General features: G+C 44.5%; 1 protein-coding gene across 1 annotated transcript in view; it reads right to left on the minus strand.

Moving 5' to 3' along the window:
- Positions 1–24,851, minus strand: part of LOC110531049 (piezo-type mechanosensitive ion channel component 2) — a 191,056-nt gene that overhangs the window by 139,393 nt on the left and 26,812 nt on the right. The window contains exons 4-6 of the mRNA XM_036986896.1: positions 17,743–17,905; positions 12,349–12,604; positions 10,053–10,266 (exon numbers count right to left, since the gene is read on the minus strand). Coding sequence (XP_036842791.1) covers positions 10,053–10,266; positions 12,349–12,604; positions 17,743–17,905 — 633 coding nt within the window. The remainder of the gene's footprint in view (positions 1–10,052; positions 10,267–12,348; positions 12,605–17,742; positions 17,906–24,851) is intronic.

Here is a 24,851-nt window from a genome sequence, read left to right on the forward strand (position 1 = left end):
AACGGACTTTATTCTGTAACCCATAGGTTGACGTTATCAACGGACTTTATTCTGTAACCCATAGGTTGACGTTATCAACGGACTTTATTCTGTAACCCATAGGTTGACGTTATCAACGGACTTTATTCTGTAACCCATAGGTTGACGTTATCAACGGACTTTATTCTGTAACCCATAGGTTGACGTTATCAACAGACTTTATTCTGTAACCCATAGGTTGACGTTATCAACAGACTTTATTCTGTAACCCATAGGTTGACGTTATCAACGGACTTTATTCTGTAACCCATAGGTTGACGTTATCAACGGACTTTATTCTGTAACCCATAGGTTGACGTTATCAACGGACTTTATTCTGTAACCCATAGGTTGACGTTATCAACGGACTTTATTCTGTAACCCATAGGTTGACGTTATCAACGGACTTTATTCTGTAACCCATAGGTTGACGTTATCAACGGACTTTATTCTGTAACCCATAGGTTGACGTTATCAACGGACTTTATTCTGTAACCCATAGGTTGACGTTATCAACGGTCTTTATTCTGTAACCCATAGGTTGACGTTATCAACGTCATGTCAGAATACCTCTACAACATGTCCTCCGCTTCTCTGTGTTTCTCCTGCTGCTGTTAATATGAGAGCTACTCTGTGTTTCTCCTACTGCTGTTAATATGAGAGCTTCTCTGTGCTTTCTCTGCTCTGCTCTGTCTAGTACTGTCAATATGAGAGCTTCTCTGTGTTTCTCCTACTGCTGTTAATATGAGAGCTTCTCTGTGTTTCTCCTACTGCTGTTAATGTGAGAGCTTCTCTGTGTTTCTCCTACTGCTGTTAATGTGAGAGCTTCTCTGTGTTTTCTCCTACTGCTGTTAATATGAGAGCTTCTCTGTTGTTCTCCTACTGCTGTTAATATGAAAGCTTCTCTGTGTTTTCTCCCACTGCTGTTAATGTGAGAGCTTCTCTGTGTTTTCTCCTACTGCTGTTAATATGAGAGCTTCTCTGTGCTTTCTCTCCTCTGCTCTGTCTAGTACTGTCAATATGAGAGCTTCTCTGTGTTTCTCCTACTGCTGTTAATATGAGAGCTTCTCTGTTGTTCTCCTACTGCTGTTAATATGAAAGCTTCTCTGTGTTTTCTCCCACTGCTGTTAATGTGAGAGCTTCTCTGTGTTTTCTCCTACTGCTGTTAATATGAGAGCTTCTCTGTGCTTTCTCTCCTCTGCTCTGTCTAGTACTGTCAATATGAGAGCTTCTCTGTGTTTCTCCTACTGCTGTTAATATGAGAGCTTCTCTGTGTTTCTCCTACTGCTGTTAATGTGAGAGCTTCTCTGTGTTTCTCCTACTGCTGTTAATGTGAGAGCTTCTCTGTGTTTATCCTACTGCTGTTAATATGAGAGCTTCTCTGTGCTTTCTCTCCTCTGCTCTGTCTAGTACTGTCAATATGAGAGCTTCTCTGTGTTTCTCCTACTGCTGTTAATATGAGAGCTTCTCTGTGTTTCTCCTACTGCTGTTAATGTGAGAGCTTCTCTGTGTTTTCTCCTACTGCTGTTAATATGAGAGCTTCTCTGTTGTTCTCCTACTGCTGTTAATATGAGAGCTTCTCTGTGTTTTCTCCCACTGCTGTTAATGTGAGAGCTTCTCTGTGTTTCTCCTACTGCTGTTAATATGAGAGCATCTTGCCTATGCAGTTCGGCCATCGCTCATCCATATATTTATATGTACATATTCTTATTCATTCCTTTACACTTGTGTGTATTAGGTAGTTGTGAAATTGTTAGATTACTCGTTGGTTATTACTGCACGGTCGGAACTAGAAGCACAAGCATTTCGCTACACTCGCATTAACATCTGCTAACCATGTGTATGTGACCAATACAATTTGATTTGATTTGATATGAGTCTCGTACTGCTGTCAATATGAGAGCTCCTCTGCTCTGTCTAGTACTGCTGTCAATATGAGAGCTCCTCTGCTCTGTCTAGTACTGTCAATATGAGAGCTTCTCTGCTCTGTCTAGTACTGTCAATATGAGAGCTTCTCTGCTCTGTCTAGTACTGTCAATATGAGAGCTCCTCTGCTCTGTCTTGTACTTCTGTCAATATGAGAGCTCCTCTGCTCTGTCTAGTACTGCCCATATGAGAGCTCCTCTGCTCTGTCTCGTACTGCTGTCAATATGAGAGCTTCTCTGCTCTGTCTAGTACTGCTGTCAATATGAGAGCTTCTCTGCTCTGTCTAGTACTGCTGTCAATATGAGAGCTTCTCTGCTCTGTCTAGTACTGTCAATATGAGAGCTTCTCTGCTCTGTCTAGTACTGTCAATATGAGAGCTCCTCTGCTCTGGCTAGTACTGTCAATATGAGAGCTCCTCTGCTCTGTCTAGTACTGTCAATATGAGAGCTCCTCTGCTCTGTCTAGTACTGTCAATATGAGAGCTCCTCTGCTCTGTCTAGTACTGTCAATATGAGAGCTCCTCTGCTCTGTCTAGTACTGTCAATATGAGAGCTCCTCTTCTCTGTCTAGTACTGTCAATATGAGAGCTCCTCTGCTCTGTCTAGTACTGTCAATATGAGAGCTCCTCTGCTCTGTCTAGTACTGTCAATATGAGAGCTCCTCTGCTCTGTCTAGTACTGTCAATATGAGAGCTCCTCTGCTCTGTCTAGTACTGTCAATATGAGAGCTCCTCTGCTCTGTCTAGTACTGTCAATATGAGAGCTCCTCTGCTCTGTCTAGTACTGTCAATATGAGAGCTCCTCTGCTCTGTCTAGTACTGTCAATATGAGAGCTCCTCTGCTCTGTCTAGTACTGTCAATATGAGAGCTCCTCTGCTCTGTCTAGTACTGCCCATATGAGAGCTCCTCTGCTCTGTCTAGTACTGTCAATATGAGAGCTCCTCTGCTCTGTCTAGTACTGTCAATATGAGAGCTCCTCTGCTCTGTCTAGTACTGCCCATATGAGAGCTCCTCTGCTCTGTCTAGTACTGTCCATATGAGAGCGTCGGTAGAGAATGTGTGAACAACAAATGGTATGAGAGTAGATATGGACATTATATTTTCTAAAACAGTTAGTCCCTGTTAAGATACTTTGATTGTAAAACCCTCTAGAGTCTAAGCAGTGGGGGGGGGGGGGGGGGGGGGGGGGTTAACATATGGGATTGTTTTAAAAATGGTCACACCAAGGATCATTTAGCTACAGTATTTGATTAGGATTATTTTTTTTACCCCTTTAATGTATTGATTTGTTTTTAAAACTGCTACCTAACAGACTAGTCTTGTGAGGCTTGCTGAGAGTCCTACTGAGAGACTCACCTTTCCACTGGAGCGAACGATGACGGTTCAAACGCCCCTGAAGTGTTGCAGACGTCGACAGATCAGATATAACCCGACTTTAAAAGTGTCCCCAAGACGCTTTGAGCGAAACGGAGAACCCCACCGTGTTCGTCTCATCTTTCATAATAGAGGTCATCATTTGTGGGGCCAAACCGTTCGCACGCTACGAAAGGTTTATTTTTGTGAGAAGACCAATTTTCGAGATGTCTCACGGTCTGACAAACACCTCTCTCGTTCTGTCACCTTTCACCTCAGAAGTGGAAGTGCGACATCAGCAGATGAGGTGGAATCAATGGGAAACAACAGATATCTCCAGTTTAAACTGACAGATTTTAAATTGGGGATATTTTTCATTATGCTAATTAGATATCCACGGTCCCGCGGACATTGTTTTTGTTGAAGGAGGTTATCTAGCTTAGCAACTTTGGCCATTTGACTTTTGTTTGACTGCCGTTATAGCGTTTGTGTTATTCTATGGCATCCTGAGAGTTTGGACAGGGATCTGTTTATTAACTTGGCTTTCGAAGACCTTAGAAAAACAGGGTAGGATAGATATAGGTCTGTAACAGTTTGGGTCTAGAGGCAGGGCAGGGCAGGGCAGGGCAGGGCAGGATGGATATAGGTCTGTAACAGTTTGGGTCTAGAGGCAGGGCAGGATGGATTTAGGTCTGTAACAGTTTGGGTTTAGAGGCAGGGCAGGATGGATATAGGTCTGTAACAGTTTGTGTCTAGAGGCAGGGCAGGATGGATATAGGTCTATAGCAGTTTGGGTCTAGAAGCAGGGCAGGGCAGGGTGGATATAGGTCTGTAACAGTTTGTGTCTAGAGGCAGGGCAGGATGGATATAGGTCTATAGCAGTTTGGGTCTAGAAGCAGGGCAGGGCAGGGTGGATATAGGTCTGTAACAGTTTGGGTCTAGAGGCAGGGCAGGATGGATATAGGTCTGTAACAGTTTGGGTCTAGAGGCAGGGCAGGATGGATATAGGTCTATAGCAGTTTGGGTCAAGAGGCAGGGCAGGGCAGGATGGATATAGGTCTGTAGCAGTTTGGGTCTAGAGTGCCAGCCCCCTTTGAAGAGAGGGATGACCGCGGCAGAGTGCTCTGTGTCCAGATAACCTACTGCTAAAATGCAATACATTTGCATGTTATTCATTTAGCAGATGCTATTATCCAGAACGACTTTACAGTCAGTGCATTCATCATTCATCGAGGAACACGGTAACGCTCTGAATTCATGACCGGCCTGATTTGCGTATTCATAACAATGTCATTGGCCACCAAAAGACAGTTACTTAGATCGTTACTACAATTCATTTGCTCTGAAAAACTTGACATATTTTGTTGCAGACAGGCCGACAAGGTGATGCAGAGCTCCCCCCTCTCTTATTTGGGGAGAACCCTGGCATATCTCGGTTTTAAACACTTTAAATGGACACCTCCAATATTCATTTTTTTGACATTTCCCAGAACTCCCTGGATAAATATGAATTATTCCCGGTAATTGAAACTTATAATTCACGAATACATCATCCTTAGTGCAGACAGGAGCTTTATGTAAATGTGTCGGGGGTCACACACAGTCATAACTCCTTTCACCTGCCCAGTTCTGTTACGTCAATGCAGATGAAGGACAGGAGACAAGGAGATGAAGTCACTCTAGAGTATTGAGATGCAGCCCCCTGTGGAATACGAGTTACCGGCAGCTATACCGCCTCACCACCTCCACGCTACTTCCTGCAGCTGGTAATAGCAGGTCACATGACCTGAGTGTCCCACTCCCTTCCTCCCCCTTTACTCCCTGAAGTGTGCACACGTTCTCTCTCCCCTTTTCAAAACGATATATTAAAAAAGCTATGTGATTTGTTTGTAACTAAGCATTCACACCAATCCGTCTTTTTTTAAACCCATGAAGTGCACCAGTGTTCACTCCAGGGAGACGTGGGAAGGAATCAGAGGAAGAGGATTGGTCTATTGTAGTGTAGGGTTGGACAATATCCCCTAGGACACTGTTTCCCCACACTAATGGTTAGGGTAAGGTTTGGGGGAGGTAAAGCTGATCCTAGATCTGTAGCTAGGGGCATTTCACTCCAGATTGGTCTATTGTAAGCTGAGGAGGCAGGAAGCGATGTGAAAACTAAGTCTGTCACCACCCTTCACTCAGCACCGCCACACAGTCAGCCAGGCAGCAAGGCCAGGCCTCTGTCAACACACACAATTAGGACTCCCACAGGAGCCGGAGATGTTAGCCTATTGTATCATGGGGACCAAACAACACTATACCAGACCTGGGTTCAAATAGTATTCATAACAATTTGAAATACTTTATATGGGCATGATTCAGCTTAGCTTGCGCAATGGATCCAATAGAATTGTCGGGAAATTCCAAACCACGCCCATATGGTACTCCAGGAAGTAAACGTAACAGTATTTGAAAAATGTCAAATAGTATTTGAACCCAGGACTGCAAAGCACTTATTTAGGGGGTGGGTGAGTTTCCCTGGTAGGCTAGGACACGGAGGGCTGGGTGTAGGGTAGAGTACGGTACTGTAGTATTGTGCACTGTAGTGTACTGTACTGAAGTATAGTATAGTGTAGTGTACTGTAGTATTGTGCTGTGTAGTGTAGTGTACTCGACTGTACTGTACTGAAGTATAGTGTAGTGTACTGCAGTGTAGTATAGTGTAGTGTACTCTACTGTACTCTACTGAAGTATAGTGTACTGTACTGTGCTATGGTATAGTGTAGTGTACTGTACAGTACTGAATTATAGTGTAGTGTACTGTACTGTACTGTACTGAAGTATAGTGTAGTGTAGTATCGTGTAGGGTAGAGTACTGTACTGTAGTGTAGTGTAGTGTAGAGTACTGTACTGTAGTATAGTGTAGTGCGCTGTACTGTACTGTAGTGTACTGTGGTGTACTGTAGTGTACTGTAGAGAACTGTACTGTACTGTAGTGTACTGTACTGTAGTGTACTGTAGTGTAGTGTACTGTAGAGTACTGTACTGTACTGTACTGTAGTGTACTGTAGAGTACTGTACTGTACTGTACTATACTGTAGTGTAGTGTACTGTAGTGTACTGTACTGTAGTGTAGTGTACTGTACTGTACTGTACTGTACAGTAGTGTGGTGTAGTGTACTGTACTGTAGTATAGTGTAGTGTACTGTAGTATACTGTACTGTGCTGTAGTGTACTGTACTGTAGTGTACTGTATTTTACTGTAGTGTAGTGTAGTATAGTGTAGTGTAGTGTACTGTAGTGTACTGTACTGTACTGTACTGTACTGTACTGTAGTATAGTGTAGTGTACTGTACTGTAGTGTAGTGCGCTGTACTGTACTGTGGTGTAGTGTAGTATAGTGTAGTGTACTGTAGTGTACTGTAGTATAGTCTACTGTAGTGTACTGTACTGTAGTGTAGTATAGTATACTGTACTGTACTGTAGTGTAGTGTAGTGTAGTGTAGTGTAGTATAGTGTACTGTAGTGCAGTGTAGTGTAGTGTATTGTAATGTAGTGTAGTGTAGTGCAGTATAGTGTACTGTGGTAAAGTGTACTGCAGTGTAGTGTACTGTAGTATAGTGTACTGTAGTATAGTGTAGTGTAGTGTGGTTTACTGTGGTGTACTGTAGTGTACTGTGGTGTAGTGTGGTGTCATGTAGTGTAGTGTACTGTAGTGTAGTGTACTGTACTGTTGTGTAGTGTAGTGTAATGTAGTATAGTGTACTGTACTGTCCTGTACTGTAGCGTAGTGTACTGTAGTGTAGTATAGTGTAGTATAGTGTACTGTAGTGTGGTGTACTGTAGTATAGTGTACTGTAGTGTAGTGTAGTGTACTGTACTGTAAATTGTGCACTATATAGGGAATAGGGTGCCAGCCCTGGTCTAAAGTAGTGCACTATATAGAGAATAGGGTGCCATTCTGACACAGCCATTGGTACTAGGCCTCTGTTATCAGCTCATTGGGGTGGCAACAATTTCGGCAGATAATTTTAGAAAGAAAGGATCCAAATTGTCTAGCCCGGCTGATTTGTAGGGGTCCAGATTTTGCAGCTTTTTCAGAACATCAGCTGACTGGATTTGGAAGAAGGAGAAATGGGGAAGGCTTGGGCGAGTTGCTGTGGGGAGCGCAGGGCTGTTGACCGGGGTAGGGGTAGCCAGGTGGAAAGCATGGCCAGCCGTAGAAAAATGCTTATTGAAATTCTCAATTATAGTGTATTTATCAGTGGTGACAGTGTTTCCTATCTTCAGTGCAGTGGGCAGCTGGGAGGAGGTGTTCTTATTTTCCATGGACTTTACAGTATCCCAGAACTTTTTTGAGTTAGTGTTGCAGGAAGCAAATTTCTGCTTGAAAAGGCTAGCCTTGGCTTTTCTAACTGCCTGTGTATAATGGTTTCTAGCTCCCTGAAAAGCTGCATATCACAGGGACTGTTCGATGCTAATGCAGAACACCATAGGATGTTTTTGTGTTGGTTAAGGGCAGTCAGGTCTGGGGAGAACCAAGGGCTATATCTGTTCCTGGTTCTAAATTTCTTGAATGGGGCATGCTTATTTAAGATGGTTAGGAAGGCATTTCAAAAAAATAACCAGGCATCCTCTACTGACGGGATGAGATCAATATCCTTCCAGGATACCCCGGCCAGGTCGATTAGAAAGGCCTGCTCACTGAAGTGTTTCAGGGAGCGTTTTACAGTGATGAGTGGAGGTCGTTTGACCGCTGACCCATTACGGATGCAGGCAATGAGGCAGTGATCGCTGAGATCTTGGTTGAAAACAGCAGAGGTGTATTTGGAGGGGAAGTTGGTTAGGATGATATCTATGAGGGTGCCCATGTTTAAGGCTTTGGGGAGGTACCTGGTAGGTTCAATGATAATTTGTGTGAGATTGAGGGCATAAAGCTTAGATTGTAGGATGACTGGGGTGTTAAGCATGTTCCAGTTTAGGTCGCCTAGCAGCACGAGCTCTGAAGATAGATGGGGGGCAATCAGTTCACATATGGTGTCCAGAGCACAGCTGGGGGCAGAGGGTGGTCTATAGCAGGCGGCAACGGTGAGAGACTTGTTTTTAGAGAGGTGGATTTTGAAAAATAGAAGTTCAAATTGTTTGGGTACAGACCTGTATAGTCAGACAGAACTCTGCAGGCTATCTTTGCAGTAGATTGCAACACCGCCCCCTTTGGCAGTTCTATCTTGTCTGAAAATGTTGTAGTTTGGAATTAAAATGTCTGAATTTTTGGTGGCCTTCCTAAGCCAGGATTCAGACACAGCTAGAACATCCGGGTTGGCAGAGTGTGCTAAAGCAGTGAATAGAACAAACTTAGGGAGGAGGCTTCTAATGTTAACATGCATGAAACCAAGGCTATTACGGTTACAGAAGGCATCAAAAGAGAGCGCCTGGGGAATAGGAGTGGAGCTAGGCACTGCAGGGCCTGGATTCACCTCTACATCACCAGAGGAAAAGAGGAGGAGTAGGATAAGGGTACGGCTAAAAGCAATGAGAATTGGTCGTCTAGAACGTCTGGAACAGAGAGTAAAAGGAGGTTTCTGGGGGTGATAAAATAGCTTCAAGGTATAATGTACAGACAAAGGTATGGTAGGATGTGAATACAGTGGAGGTAAACCTAGGTATTGAGTGATGGTGAGAGAGATATTGTCTCTAGAAACATTGAAACCAGGAGATGTCATCGCATGTGTGGGTGTGGCCATTAGCTTATCCTCTCCATCCTTGTGCAAAGTGAGAGGAAGGAAATGGACCATCGAGGTGACAGTTGCTATATAAGGTGATGCTAATGCTATTCAAGTTGATAGTCGCTATATAAGGTGATGCTAATGGTATACAAGGTGATAGTTGCTATATAAGGTGATGCTAATGGTATACAAGGTGATAGTTGCTATATAAGGTGATGCTAATGGTATACAAGGTGACAGTCGCTATATAAGGTGATGCTAATGGCATTCAAGGTGATAGTTGCTATATAAGGTGATGCTAATCGTATACAAGGTGACAGATGCTATATAAGGTGATGCTAATGGTATACAAGGTGACAGATGCTATATGAGGCGATGCTAATGCTATAGATAGCCATAATAGCATTGGACGTGACACACTGCTGTAATGCAAGGCCAGCAGACTAAAGACATGGGAATCAATAGTCTGCAGAAACACCAAGGGTATCTTGCCAGGGACATAGTGGCAAGGGCAACACAGCTAAAATACATTGTCTAAATAAGTAGTTATGTTATAATAGCAGCGAGGACAACACTGATGAGTAGCTTCTGCAATCATGGCACAGACTGGGTGGGAGTTTACTATATTGCTAACAGTGAACCAATTGTTTCAGATGTAAAGTGGGGGTTAAGGGGTGGATTAGGAATTCAACCTTACCACTTATCCACAACCTTCCACATAAACAACTAATGATCTCCCTATCCCATCCCTCCTCATACATTAATTAAAATGACAATCTATGTTACAGCCAGTAAGTATTGAGGAACGAGAATACACTACGTTTAAAAGCCTGATGGATTTCTACAAGTGGATTTTGGCTTCTGCTTGGATGTGGCGATACTGTACATATTTTGGATTAAAATGGTGAAAGTTCATATTTACTGAACGCACACAGTTAACTGGAGTTGAGCTGTATAGTAAACACCTAGCAGCCACAGTAACCAGGGTAACTAAATATCTGTCATCATAAAAGACAGACATAAAGAAAGACAGAAAGACAGATCTAACCTGATGTAGCTGTCCTCTGGAGGGATGCTCTCTTGGAAGAACTGAAACTGATAGAGGTAGAGGACGACCAGGTGTCCAGCGCTGAATATGGCCATGAGGACACACATACAGCTGAAGATGAGGGTGTCGAAGGTGCGGCAGAACGACCACCACGTACACAGGAACAGGAACACGAAGAAATAGACCGCCGACGTCAGGGAGGGCAGCGTGATACCTGGTGGAAACAGTACAATAAGCATTCCGATATATATAGATAGATGCAAACGGATACAGTGATATTTAAAGATCTATAGGAAGACAAAGAACTAGGCCGCAGATGTCAGCGAGAGCAGTATTACACCTGGTGGACACAGATACACTTAGATATCAATCAACCAATCAACCAATTAGAGAAGCAGATATATATATACAGTGGGGAGAACAAGTATTTGATACACTGCCGATTTTGCAGGTTTTCCTACTTTCAAAGCATGTAGAGGTCTGTCATTTATATCATAGGTACACTTCAACTGTGAGAGACGGAATCTAAAACAAAAATCCAGAAAATCACATTGTATGATTAATTTGCATTTTATTGCATGACATAAGTATTTGATCACCTACCAACCAGTAAGAATTCTGTCTCTCACAGACCTGTTCGTTTTTCTTTAAGAAGCCCCCCTGTTCTCCACTCATTACCTGTATTAACTGCATCTGTTTTAACTCGTTACCTGTATAAAAGACACCTGTCCACACACTCGATCAAACAGACTCCAACCTCTCCACAATGGCCAAGACCAGAGAGCTGTGTAAGGACATCAGGGGTAAATTGTAGACCTGCACAAGGCTGGGATGGGCTACAGGACAATAGGCAAGCAGCTTGGTGAGAAGGCAACAACTGTTGGCGCAATTATTAGAAAATGGAAGAAGTTCAAGATGATGGTCAATCACACTCGGTCTGGGGCTCCATGCAAGATCTCACCTCGTGGGGCATCAATGATCATGAAGAAGGTGAGGGATCAGCCCAGAACTACACGGCAGGACCTGGTCAATGACCTGAAGAGAGTTGGGACCACAGTCTCAAAGAAAACCATTAGTAACACACTACGACGTCATGGATTAAAATCCTGCAGCGCCAGCAAGGTCCCCCTGCTCAAGCCAGCGCATGTCCAGGCCCGTCTAAAGTTTGCCAATGACCATCTGGATGATCCAGAGGAGGAATGGGAGAAGGTCATGTGGTCTGATGAGACAAAAATAGAGCTTTTTGGTCTAAACTCCACTCGCGGTGTTTGGAGGATGAAGAAGGATGAGTACAACCCCAAGAACACCATCCCAGCCGTGAAGCATGGAGGTAGAAACATCATTCTTTGGGGATGCTTTTCTGCAAAGGGGACAGGACGACTGCACCGTATTGAGGGGAGGATGGATTGGGCCCTGTATCGCAAGATCTTGGCCAACAACCTCCTTCCCTCAGTAAGATCATTGAAGATGGGTCGTGGTTGGGTCTTCCAGCATGACAACGACCCAAAACACACAGCCAGGGCAACTAAGGAGTGGCTCCGTAAGAAGCATCTCAAGGTCTTGGAGTGGCCTAGCCAGTCTCCAGACCTGAACCCAATAGAAAATCTTTGGAGGGAGCTGAAAGTCCGTATTGCCCAGCGACAGCCCCGAAACTTGTATGGAGGAGTGGGCCAAAATCCCTGCTGCCGTGTGTGCAAACCTGGTCAAGAACTACAGGAAACGTATGATCTCTGTAATTACAAAGGTTTCTGTACCAAATATTAGGTTCTGCTTTTCTAATGTATCAAATACTTATGTCATGCAATAAAATGCAAATTAATTACTTAAATATTATACAATGTGATTTTCTGGATTTTTGCTTTAGATTCCGTCTCTCACAGTTGAAGTGTACCTATGATAAAAATGACAGACCTCTACATGCTTTGTAAGTAGGAAAACCTGCAAAATCGGCAGTGTATCAAATACTTGTTCTCCTCCCTGTATGTATATACAGTTGGCTACACAGTGGTTGAGATGGCAGCATTGAAGTATACTGTATTGGATAGGACCAGGAGTTTTTCCTGACAACCTGACCTGATCAAGAACATCTGTTGGCGCTAGTTTGGGTATGAGGTCATTCAATTCAGCAAGCCATGACACCCACCAACACCCACCATGTCAGATTTATCTGAAATCGTTTCTGTAGTTACAACGTTTTGTTTGTTTCGCTTTTTTTTGAGGTGGAACGACTCTACAGTCAATAATACATAAATAACAGTAAAAAAAAAAGTGTTTGTATACACTGGAAAATACTGACCTGTGACTCCTAACAGTATAGTGACCACCACTTTTCCCGCGGTGGTGATCAGATTCCCAATGATCTCCTTCACTTTAGACGCCACACCCGCAATGTGACGCAGAATCTTCATCTTGTTGCTCTCCTCCTCCTCTTCATCATCTTCCCCCTCTTCCTCCTCCATCTCTTCCTCCTCCTCTTCTCCAGCCTCGTACCCAGCCTCAAAGTCCTCATCCAACAGGACGTTGTCATCAAGGCTCAGCTTCTCCTCTTCCTCCTGGTTGGTAGAGAGAGGAGAGTCATTTATCACAAATAGTGATTAAACCATTTAAAGCCAACCATAGTTGTTCCTGCCAAAACCAGAGCCTGGTTCTAGACACACTGTCGTACGCAGGTTCTATTTTTCAACCTTTCAGTCTTCTAAGAAAGGGGTGGACAGCCGTCCTAATGGACATCTATCCTCATAGAGAGCTTGGACAGCCGTCCTAACGAAGAGCTAGGACAGCCGTTCTAACGGAGAGCTAGGACAGCCGTCTAGGACAGTCGTCCTAACGGAGAGCTAGGACAGTCGTCCTGATAGAGAGCTAGGACAGCCGTCCTAACGGAGAGCTAGGACAGCCGTCCTAACGGAGAGCTAGGACAGCCGTCCTAACGGAGAGCTAGGACAGCTGTCCTAATGGAGAGCTAGGACAGCCGTCCTAACAGAGAGCTAATGGTAAGTGTGGTACAGTGGGTTTATTAACTGAGCCGTTGTCCATGGTTCTGAAACACGATCTGTCCATGGTTCTGAAACACGATCTGTCCATGGTTCTGAAACATGAGCTGTCCATCATTCTGAAACATGAGCTGTCCATGGTTCTGAAACATGAGCTGTCCATCATTCTGAAACATGAGCTGTCCATGGTTCTGAAACATGAGCTGTCCATGGTTCTGAAACACAATCTGTCCATGGTTCTGAAACATGAGCTGTCCATGGTTCTGAAACTTGACTGAATCTGATGTCACCAGGAGAGGACAAATAGAATACAAAGGTCTATTATACAACCATCAGTAAATCTATTTTATATGGCAGTAGTAGGTGTCATTACCATGTGTGTGAGGGTATCTCTACCATCTGTGCCAGTCTGTTTGTGGTTTTAATTAACTTAGAGTCGTAAAGAGAGAGCTGGACAGATGCCAGGGATGGGGCTTAATGGCAGGGGGCCTTCCAACTCTATCATCCCTCCTGAGGAATTTGGAGACACAGAGAACCCCCAAAAAAATCAAGGCAACAATATAGAAACGAGGAGAGTGAAAAATTCTTGTTTAGCCCCTTAGGATCCACAGAGTCTCAGGAATACTGTCAGAATGCCTCCCTTTGTTTAAGTTTACGTACGATGTCACTTCCTCTTGGTGAAATCTGAACGTGTTCTACGGCTACAAAGTGCAGGGAGGAATGTAGCCCTGGTTGGGTTCGATGCAGTGGCGTGAAGTAGCATGGGACATGTTTTTATTGCTAATTGCAGCCTTACGTCCTGCGATGCCAAGTTTCAATGCTTGTTTAGTTTGACCAATAGAAGCAGCCCTGTAGATGCATTTGAGAATGTATATTGCCATTTGTGGTGCAAAATTAATGACGCTTTGGATTTAGTATTCTTTACCTCTTCTCGGGGTTTACCTCTTCTCAGGGTTTACCTCTTCTCAGGGTTTACCTCTTCTCGGGTTTACCTCTTCTCAGGTTTACCTCTTCTCGGGTTTACCTCTTCTCGGGTTTACCTCTTCTCGGGTTTACCTCTTCTCGGGTTTACCTCTTCTCAGGTTTACCTCTTCTCAGGTTTACCTCTTCTCGGGTTTACCTCTTCTCGGGTTTACCTCTTCTCAGGTTTACCTCTTCTCGGGTTTACCTCTTCTCGGGTTTACCACTTCTCGGGTTTACCTCTTCTCAGTTTTACCTCTTCTCAGTTTTACCTCTTCTCAGGTTTACCTCTTCTCGGGTTTACCTCTTCTCAGGTTTACCTCTTCTCAGGTTTACCTCTTCTCAGGTTTACCTCTTCTCAGGTTTACCACTTCTCGGGTTTACCTCTTCTCAGGTTTACCTCTTCTCAGGTTTACCTCTTCTCGGGTTTACCACTTCTCGGGTTTACCTCTTCTCGGGTTTACCTCTTCTCAGGTTTACCACTTCTCAGGTTTACCTCTTCTCGGGTTTACCTCTTCTCGGGTTTACCTCTTCTCGGGTTTACCTCTTCTCGGGTTTACCTCTTCTCGGGTTTACCTCTTCTCAGGTTTACCTCTTCTCAGGTTTACCTCTTCTCAGGTTTACCTCTTCTCGGGTTTACCTCTTCTCGGGTTTACCTCTTCTCGGGTTTACCTCTTCTCGGGTTTACCTCTAAAAAAACGTGGTCATGTTGTCACAATGTACACAATGACCACACTTGTAATTGCCATTGGGCGGGCCTGGGAGCCAAGTGTCCTGCCTCTTGGGTAGCTGCGCGTAACGGAATAGGCTGAGATTGCTTGCATGCGAAAACAAATGAGAGGGGGGCAATATTGTGAATTCTGGTAGATTTGGATCCCATTTGAGGATGTTCCAGTAGCGCTAAGCGATTAACCTTCATTTCTGTCATTATTCTGGATTTTAAACAACTAATTAACCCAGGTCAGTTGAATTATTTGAATTCCATTTCATTCAGTTTTTTTCTGTGAGCTCGATGCACACACCGGACACTTTCTGTAGAGATAAATCAGATCCAGTCGGAGGGGTGGAGAAAAGACGGAGAAAAAGGGGGAGTATATATCTTGTGTTTCGCCGAGACGCGGCGGAATGACGACATGGATAATATAGAGCTGGCTGGCTTCTCCGTGCTTCGGCAGGACAGAGCAGCTACGTCTGGTAATACGAGGGGAGGGGGTCTGTGTCTATTTGTCAATAACTGCTGGTGCCCAATGTCTAATATTAAAGAAGTCTCGAGGTATTGCTCGCTTGAGGTAGAGTACCTCATGTTAAGCTGTAAACCACACTACCTACTAAGAGAGTTCTGATCTATATTATTCATAGCCGTCTATTTGCCACCACAAACCGATGCTGGAACTAAGACTGCACTCATCAATCTGTATAAGGCCATAAGCAAACAAGAAAATGCTCATTCAGAAGTGGCGCTCCTAGTGGCCGGGGACATTAATGCAGGGAAACTTAAATCAGTTTTACCTCATTTCTACCAGAATGTTAAATGTGCAACCAGGGGAAAAAACTCTAGACCACCTTTACTCTACACACAGAGACGCATACAAAGCTATCCCTCGCCCTTCATTTGGCAAATGTGAACATAATTCTATCCTCCTGATTCCTGCTTACAAGCAAAAAACTAAAGCAGGAAGTACCAGTGACTCGCTTAATACAGAAGTGGTCAGATGACGCGGATGCTAAGCTACAGGACTGTTTTGCTAGCACAGACTGGAATATGTTCTGGAATTCATCCAAGGGCATTGAGGAGTATACCACCTCAGTCAGGTGGCTTCATCAATAAGTGCATCGATGACATCGTCCCCATGTACATTTCCCAACCAGAAGCCATGGATTACAGGCAACATCCGCACCGAGCTAAAGGCCAGAGCTTCCGCTTTCAAGGAGCGGATCAGGGGCGAGGAGCATTAGTGAGAGTCTCTGGAGATTTGTTGATCACCGAAAGTTCTTGTTGTATTCTGATTGGACCTCCTCAGGCGGGCTGGCGGTGGACTTCCTCCCCCTCGAGCCCTGCCTCGTCTTCCTGCGGGTTGGCCCCTAAAAAAACGGAGTTGGTTTGGGAGGTTTCAGAGGTACTATTGCTCTGAAGAGTCTTGCTCGGTGGCAGAGGACTGCTCCCTTTTAACCAGACGTCATCTTGTCTGGTTAAAAGAGGGGCAGAACCTGGAGTTGAATCTCACTCGTCTGCCTTGCCAGTCATAGATGGCCAACCATGTCTACCTTCCTCCCTGTGCTTTGCATCCATAGAACATCATCCACATTTCACCAAGAGGAGATGACATCGTCCACATTTCACCAAGAGGAGGTGACTTCGTTCACATTTCACCAACAGGAGGTGACATCGTCCACCTTTCACCAAGAGGAGATGACATCATCCACAGTTCACCAAGAGGAGGTGACATCGTCCACATTTCACCAAGAGGATATGACATCATCCAGATTTCACCAAGAAGAGGTGACATCATCCAGATTTCACCAAGAGGAGATGACATCGTCCACATTTCACCAAGAGGATATGACATCATCCAGATTTCACCAAGAGGAGGTGACATCATCCAGATTTCACCAAGAGGATATGACATGATCCAAATTTCACCAAGAAGAGATGACATCATCCAGATTTCACCAAGAGGAGATGACATCATCCAGATTTCACCAAGAAGAGATGACATCATCCAGATTTCACCAAGAGGAGGTGACATCATCCAGATTTCACCAAGAGGAGATGACATCATCCAGATTTCACCAAGAAGAGATGACATCATCCAGATTTCACCAAGAGGAGGTGACATCATCCAGATTTCACCAAGAAGAGGTGACATCATCCAGATTTCACCAAGAGGAGATGACATCATCCAGATTTCACCAAGAGGAGGTGACATCATCCAGATTTCACCAAGAAGAGATGACATCATCCAGATTTCACCAAGAGGAGGTGACATCATCCAGATTTCACCAAGAAGAGATGACATCATCCAGATTTCACCAAGAGTAAGTGACGTAAACTAAAACAAAGAGAGGCATTCTGACAGTATTCCTGAGACTCTGTGGATCCTGAGGGGCTAAACTCTCCTCGTTTCTATATAGTTGATGCCTTGATTTTTTGGGGGGGTTCTCTGTGTCTCCGGATTCACAGACATCAAAAAGATGAACTAAGTATATTTCGACATGGCCTGTTGATTAACCAGACACACTATTTCTCTTGTATTTGTATTATCTGGTTCTATAATTTGCCATTTACCTTGAAACACATTAATTTGTTTCAATTGTTGTGTCTCGAATGGGCCCCTAGGCTAGAAATAGGGTCTAAATGCAACGGTCAGGTCACTCTGAGGACGACATGGAAACGCCAGTCACTTGTTCTCATCCTGTCTAATGGATTAAAGTGAGCTAATTAGTCCTTTTGGAAGTTTTTCTTGGGAAAGCCACTCTCATCCTTTCCTTTGGTTGCCGAAGCCAAGCCCCACCTGAACTAGTGAAGTCATTGTTAAGATAATCAATAAATGTAGATTAAATAGATAAACAGATTTTATAACAGAAAAGTAGGTTTTATTGAAATAAATAACTTTTTTCTCCCATTTTAACAAAAGTGTAAGTGTGTGTGTGTGTTAGCGCATGTTTTAGTCTGTGTATGTGTGAACACGTGTGTGTGTGTGTGTGTGTGTGTTTGTGTCTGTGTGTCTCCCTCCACTCACCTCTCCCTCCGGTTCGTAGTCAGTGTTATCCTGGGCCATGTCCTCTGGCGGTCTCTTCTGAAACAGACTACGACACAGCAGCCAGCAGGCCAGCCCTGCTAGGAACATCCCTATGTCAGGGAGGAACACACGGATACCGTTCCCTGCATCTGCACCTATCACACTGGACACAGAGAGACAGAGAGACAGAGAGACAGAGCGAGAGAGAGACAGAGAGACAGAGAGAGAGAGAGACAGAGAGAGCGAGAGAGAGAGAGAGACAGAGAGAGCGAGAGAGAGAGAAAGAGAGAGAGACAGAGAGAGAGAGAGACAGAGAGACAGAGAGAGACAGTGAGACAGCGAGAGAGAGAGACAGAGAGAGAGAGACAGAGAGACAGAAAGAGAGAGACAGAGACAAGAGAGAGAGAGAGAGAGAGAGAGAGACAGAGAGAGAGAGAGAGACAGAGAGACAGAAAGAGAGAGACAAGAGAGAGAGAGAGAGAGAGAGAGAGAGAGAGAGACAGAGAGAGAGAGACAGAGAGACAGACAGTCAGACAGAACTGGGAGAGACGACACAACGAGTCTCTCCAACCACAACCCAAAAGAGTTACTCTCCATTCATAATGTCTGTTTTTTATAACCTCTCTGGGACGTGTAGACAGTTCAACACAACAACAAAAAAACAATTACTCCTCATAATGTCTGTCTTTTACAACCTTTCTGGGATATGGAGACAGTTCACCAGGTTCATTGAAAGATTTATGACGGTTGCTTCCCTTTCTATAACATTCCAATGTGATTATCAAGTAGGGAGGCTTCATAATGGAGAATGGGGTGCTCTACCAAGCTAATACCCCTTTAAACACTACTAAAAGCGCATTGATATTTAAACTACAATGTTCGCCGAGACGGTAAACATTGCACATGTCGGCTCAATCGGGGGACAATGGACGCCTTTAAATTTCACTCGCGCTATAAAGCGTATCCTTCCGCGCTAAGATGGATTCTAGACCCTAAATAATAGACCCTAAAGTCTAACACTTTATTTGGGTGCTTCTCCACGTTTTTATGGTTTTGGGAGGTTGAGAAGAGAAAAGACTCGGGTGTCAGAGCATCTACCACGCCAGTAACACAGTAGGAAGAACACCTTAACCAGACCGTCAACATCATTATATGTGTTTAATTAGTATGTGTTACAATCCCCAACCCACCACCCGTTAGGTTGAATGCATGGTGGGAATCAGAAGACTTTTCCATATACAAGACATATGCTGTATGTTATATATATATATATAAAAGAGGTTCCACAACCACTGTAATGAAATCAAGCCCCGTATCAAATACTCCTCATTAAAATGTCATTCATTAAATTCCAGATAAACAACGGACTAAAAGTCATGAGAAGAGAGCATATTATCTGTGCCATATGGCACCCTATTCTCTATGGGGGTCCTGGTCTAAAGTAGTGCACTATATATATAGGGAATAGGGTTCCATAGGGCTCTGGTCTAAAGTAGTGCACTATGTAGGGAATAGGGTTCCATAGGGCTCTGGTCCAAAGTAGTGCACTATATATAGGGAATAGGGTTCCATTAGGGCTCTGGTCTAAAGTAGTGCACTACATAGGGAATAGGGTTCCATAGGGCTCTGGTCTAAAGTAGTGCACTATATAGGGAATAGGGTTCCATAGGGCTCTGGTCTAAAGTAGTGCACTATATAGGGAATAGGGTTCCATAGGGCTCTGGTTTAAAGTAGTGCACTATATAGGGAATAGGGTTCCATAGGGCTCTGGTCTAAAGTAGTGCACTATATAGGGAATAGGGTTCCATAGGACTCTGGTCTAAAGTAGTGCACTATATAGGGAATAGGGTTCCATAGGACTCTGGTCAGAAGTAGTGCACTATATGATAGGGAATAGGGTTCCATAGGGCTCTGGTCTAAAGTAGTGCACTATATAGGGAATAGGGTTCCATAGGGCTCTGGTCTAAAGTAGTGCACTATGTAGGGAATAGGGTTCCATAGGGCTCTGGTCTAAAGTAGTGCACTATATAGGGAATAGGGCCCCATAGGACTCTGGTCTAAAGTAGTGCACTATGTAGGGAATAGGGTTCCATAGGGCTCTGGTCTAAAGTAGTGCACTATGTAGGGAATAGGGCCCCATAGGACTCTGGTCTAAAGTAGTGCACTACATAGGGAATAGGGTTCCATAGGGCTCTGGTCTAAAGTAGTGCACTATGTAGGGAATAGGATGCCATCTGGGATGCTGACATATGGTTTTTCCCTCTCAATGCAACAGCGAATGTAGAACTGGGCGAAACATGTTTATATTCCCTAAGGACTGAATCATTCCGTCGTAATCTTTGTTTATCTGGCAGACTCACCAGAGCCATACAACACACAACAAAGATTCCCTTATTTGTGTGAAATGGAGACATTTTAAATGGTTTTGGGGAATTACTGTTTTTATTTTCAATTATAAAAATATATATATATAAAAATATGCTCATAAATGTTATGACGAGTAATACCCATTTTCATGACTTAGTTGAAATATGGAATGGTCTAGAATTGAAATATGGAATGGTTTAAGAATTGAAATATGGAATGGTTTAAGAATTGAAATATGGAATGGTTTAAGAATTGAAATATGGAATGGTTTAAGAATTGAAATATGGAATGGTTTAAGAATTGAAATATGGGATATAATGGACATGTTCACGCCACCTTGAACTGATGAGGCTATTAGAACAACACATCTGTCCCTCACCTACACCAACACACACACTATAACACATACACTGAGCTCTATATCCGGTGGGGTAAACACTAGATCCGACAGGACAGGAAGTTCACCAAGAGGACCGTGGGTAATTGGTGCTCAGAAAGCTGTTGATCGAAGTAGAAGCAGGTCTCTAATGGTGTGTGTGTGTGCGTGCGTGCTCGTGCGTGCTCGTGCGTGCATGTGCGTGTGTGTGTGCGTGCACGTTGATCTAGGAAGCAGCAGGTCTCTAACAGACCTGGGTTCAAATAGTATTCTAAATCTTTCTTTAGCCTGCGCGGAGTGTTAGAAGGTTGGCGTTTACATTGTTTCCAACTAGTCTATTGGTTCCATTGCACCAGGCAAGCTCAATCAGGCCCAGGTAACGTTTTTGAAAAGATTCTGAATAGTACTTGAACCATGGTCTGGTCTCTAATGGTCCAGCCCAGTACTACTAGACTAGAGGACATGTCTGGTCTCTAATGGTCCAGTCCAGTCCAGTAATTCTAGACTAGAGGACAGGTCTGGTCTTTAATGGTCCAGCCCAGTCCAGTAATTCTAGACGAGAGGACAGGTCTGGTCTCTAATGGTCCAGCCCAGTCCAGTAATTCTAGACTAGAGGACAGGTCTGGTCTCTAATGGTCCAGCCCAGTCCAGTAATTCTAGACTAGAGGACAGGTCTGGTCTCTAATGGTCCAGCCCAGTCCAGTAATTCTAGACGAGAGGACAGGTCTGGTCTCTAATGGTCCAGCCCAGTCCAGTAATTCTAGACGAGATTACAGGTCTGGTCTCTAATGGTCCAGCCCAGTCCAGTAATTCTAGACGAGAGGACAGGTCTGGTCTCTAATGGTCCAGCCCAGTCCAGTAATTCTAGACTAGAGGACAGGTCTAGTCTCTAATGGTCCAGCCCAGTCCAGTAATTCTAGACTAGAGGACAGGTCTAGTCTCTAATGGTCCAGCCCAGTAGTGCTAGACGAGAGGACATGTCTAGTCTCTAATGGTCCAGCCCAGTCCAGTAATTCTAGACGAGAGGACAGGTCTGGTCTCTAATGGTCCAGCCCAGTACTGCTAGACTAGAGGACAGGTCTGGTCTCTAATGGTCCAGTCCAGTCCAGTAATTCTAGACGAGAGGACAGGTCTGGTCTCTAATGGTACAGTCCAGTCCAGTAATTCTAGACGAGAGGACAGGTCTGGTCTCTAATGGTCCAGTCCAGTCCAGTAATTCTAGACGAGAGGACAGGTCTGGTCTCTAATGGTCCAGCCCAGTCCAGTAATTCTAGACGAGAGGACAGGTCTGGTCTCTAATGGTCCAGCCCAGTCCAGTACTGCTAGACTAGAGGACAGGTCTGGTCTGTAATGGTCCAGCCCAGTACTGCTAGACGAGAGGACAGGTCTGGTCTCTAATGGTCCAGCCCAGTCCAGTAATTCTAGACGAGAGGACAGGTCTGGTCTCTAATGGTCCAGTCCAGTCCAGTAATTCTAGACGAGAGGACAGGTCTGGTCTCTAATGGTCCAGTCCAGTCCAGTAATTCTAGACGAGAGGACAGGTCTGGTCTCTAATGGCCCAGTCCAGTAATTCTAGACGAGAGGACAGGTCTGGTCTCTAATGGCCCAGTCCAGTAATTCTAGACGAGAGGACAGGTCTGGTCTCTAATGGTCCAGTCCAGTAATTCTAGACTAGAGGACAGGTCTGGTCTCTAATGGTCCAGCCCAGTCCAGTAATTCTAGACGAGAGGACAGGTCTGAAGAAGGGCTATATAAATACATTTCATTGATTGATTAATGGTCCAGTCCTACCCAGGCTATAGTGTTTGTTTAAATGTACTTTGTTTACAAATATTGTTATAAAACAAGCTTGTATTGTGGGTTGTGGTAGGGTACGACAGTTAAACTAAGCTCATGAGGCATTAATAAGTTGTATTCTACAAGAATCAATGGGAACATATCATTCATTTTCCTTCTAAAAAACATGTTGTTATCTCTTTCTTCACGCTGGGTTCTGAGTAGAATTAGTAAAGCTGTTGCAAAGGTCGTTGTCACACAGCTTTGCAGAATAAATGTCAACGTAGTCTCGCTGGGGTATCCAACGGAAGGAATGTGAGGCTGGTTCTGAGTCTAATGGAGGAATGTGAGCCTGGGTCTGAGGCTAATGGAGGAATGTGAGCCTGGGTCTGAGGCTAATGGAGGAATGTGAGCCTGGGTCTGAGGCTAATGGAGAAATGTGAGCCTGGGTCTGAGACTAATGGAGGAATGTGAGCCTGGGTCTGAGGCTAATGGAGGAATGTGAGCCTGGGTATAAAGGCTAATGGAGGAATGTGAGCCTGGGTCTGAGGCTAATGGAGGAATGTGAGCCTGGGTATAAAGGATAATGAAGGAATGTGAGCCTGGGTCTGAGGTAATGAAGGAATGTGAACCTGGGTCTGAGGCTAATGGAGGAATGTGAGTCTGGGTCTGAGGCTAATGAAGGAATGTGAGTCTGGGTCTGAGGCTAATGGAGGAATGTGAGCCTGGGTCTGAGGCTAATGGAGGAATGTGAGTCTGGGTCTGAGGTAATGAAGGAATGTGAACCTGGGTCTGAGGTAATGAAGGAATGTGAACCTGGGTCTGAGGCTAATAAAGGAATGTGAGTCTGGGTCTGAGGTAATGAAGGAATGTGAACCTGGGTCTGAGGTAATGAAGGAATGTGAACCTGGGTCTGAGGCTAATGAAGGAATGTGAGTCTGGGTCTGAGGCTAATGGAGGAATGTGAGCCTGGGTCTGAGGCTAATGGAGGAATGTGAGCCTGGGTCTGAGGCTAATGGAGGAATGTGAGCCTGGGTCTGAGGCTAATGGAGGAATGTGAGCCTGGGTCTGAGGCTAATGGATGAATGTGAGCCTGGGTCTGAGGCTAATGGAGGAATGTGAACCTGGGTCTGAGGCTAATGGAGGAATGTGAGCCTGGGTATAAAGGCTAATGGAGGAATGTGAGCCTGGGTCTGAGGCTAATGGAGGAATGTGAGCCTGGGTATAAAGGCTAATGAAGGAATGTGAGCCTGGGTCTGAGGCTAATGAAGGAATGTGAGTCTGGGTCTGAGGTAATGAAGGAATGTGAACCTGGGTCTGAGGCTAATGAAGGAATGTGAGCCTGGGTCTGAGACTAATGGAGGAATGTGAGCCTGGGTCTGAGACTAATGAAGGAATGTGAGCCTGGGTCTGAGACTAATGGAGGAATGTGAGCCTGGGTATAAAGGCTAATGAAGGAATGTGAGCCTGGTTATAAAGGCTAATGGAGGAATGTGAGGATGGGTATAAAGGCTAATTAAGGAATGTGAACCTGGGTCTGAGACTAATGAAGGAATGTGAGCCTGGGTCTGAGACTAATGGAGGAATGTGAGCCTGGGTCTGAGACTAATGAAGGAATGTGAGCCTGGGTCTGAGACTAATGGAGGAATGTGAGCCTTGGTATAAAGGCTAATGGAGGAATGTGAGCCTGGGTCTGAGACTAATGGAGGAATGTGAGCCTGGGTATAAATGCTAATGGAGGAATGTGAACCTGGGTCTGAGGCTAATGAAGGAATGTGAGTTTGGGTCTGAGACTAATGAAGGAATGTGAGGCTGGGTCTGAGGCTAATGGAGGAATGTGAACCTGGGTCTGAGACTAATGAAGGAATGTGAGCCTGGGTCTGAGGCTAATGAAGGAATGTGAGCCTGGGTCTGAGGCTAATGAAGGAATGTGAGCCTGGGTCTGAGGCTAATGAAGGAATGTGAGCCTGGGTCTGAGGCTAATGAAGGAATGTGAGACTGGGTCTGAGACTAATGAAGGAATGTGAACCTGGGTCTGAGACTAATGAAGGAATGTGAGCCTGGGTCTGAGACTAATGGAGGAATGTGAACCTGGGTCTGAGGCTAATGAAGGAATGTGAACCTGGGTCTGAGATTAATGAAGGAATGTGAGCCTGGGTCTGAGACTAATGAAGGAATGTGAGGCTGCGTACGAGGCTAATGCAAAACGAATGTTTGGGTGTTATGCTGAGATGTGAATAAGTGCCCAAACACCCTCAAAGGTCAGTGAAAGCAAATACCAAACCTCGTCCTAAACTTGGCCCTCAGTGGATAGTCGCCTCGTTAAAGTTAACAAAGTTTAAAAAACAGAGTGCTAATCAAACACTATGGAAAATGCTCACTCAAATAAAATACAGTCTAAACTCTTGGCTCCTGTAGAAAAGCCTAATCTAATCAAGACTCCTATGGGTGAGTCTCAAAAGGTATTCTCCCTTTTCTCTATCCTGTGCACTGCGTAGGGCCCTGGTGAAAAGTAGGGCTTTATATAAGGAATAGGGTGCCACTCGGGACACGGTCTTTGTTTCCACTAGATGGAAGATGTTATTGTTTT

This window comes from Oncorhynchus mykiss, chromosome 8 (genome assembly GCF_013265735.2).
Source record: "Oncorhynchus mykiss isolate Arlee chromosome 8, USDA_OmykA_1.1, whole genome shotgun sequence".
Lineage (NCBI taxonomy): Eukaryota > Metazoa > Chordata > Actinopteri > Salmoniformes > Salmonidae > Oncorhynchus > Oncorhynchus mykiss.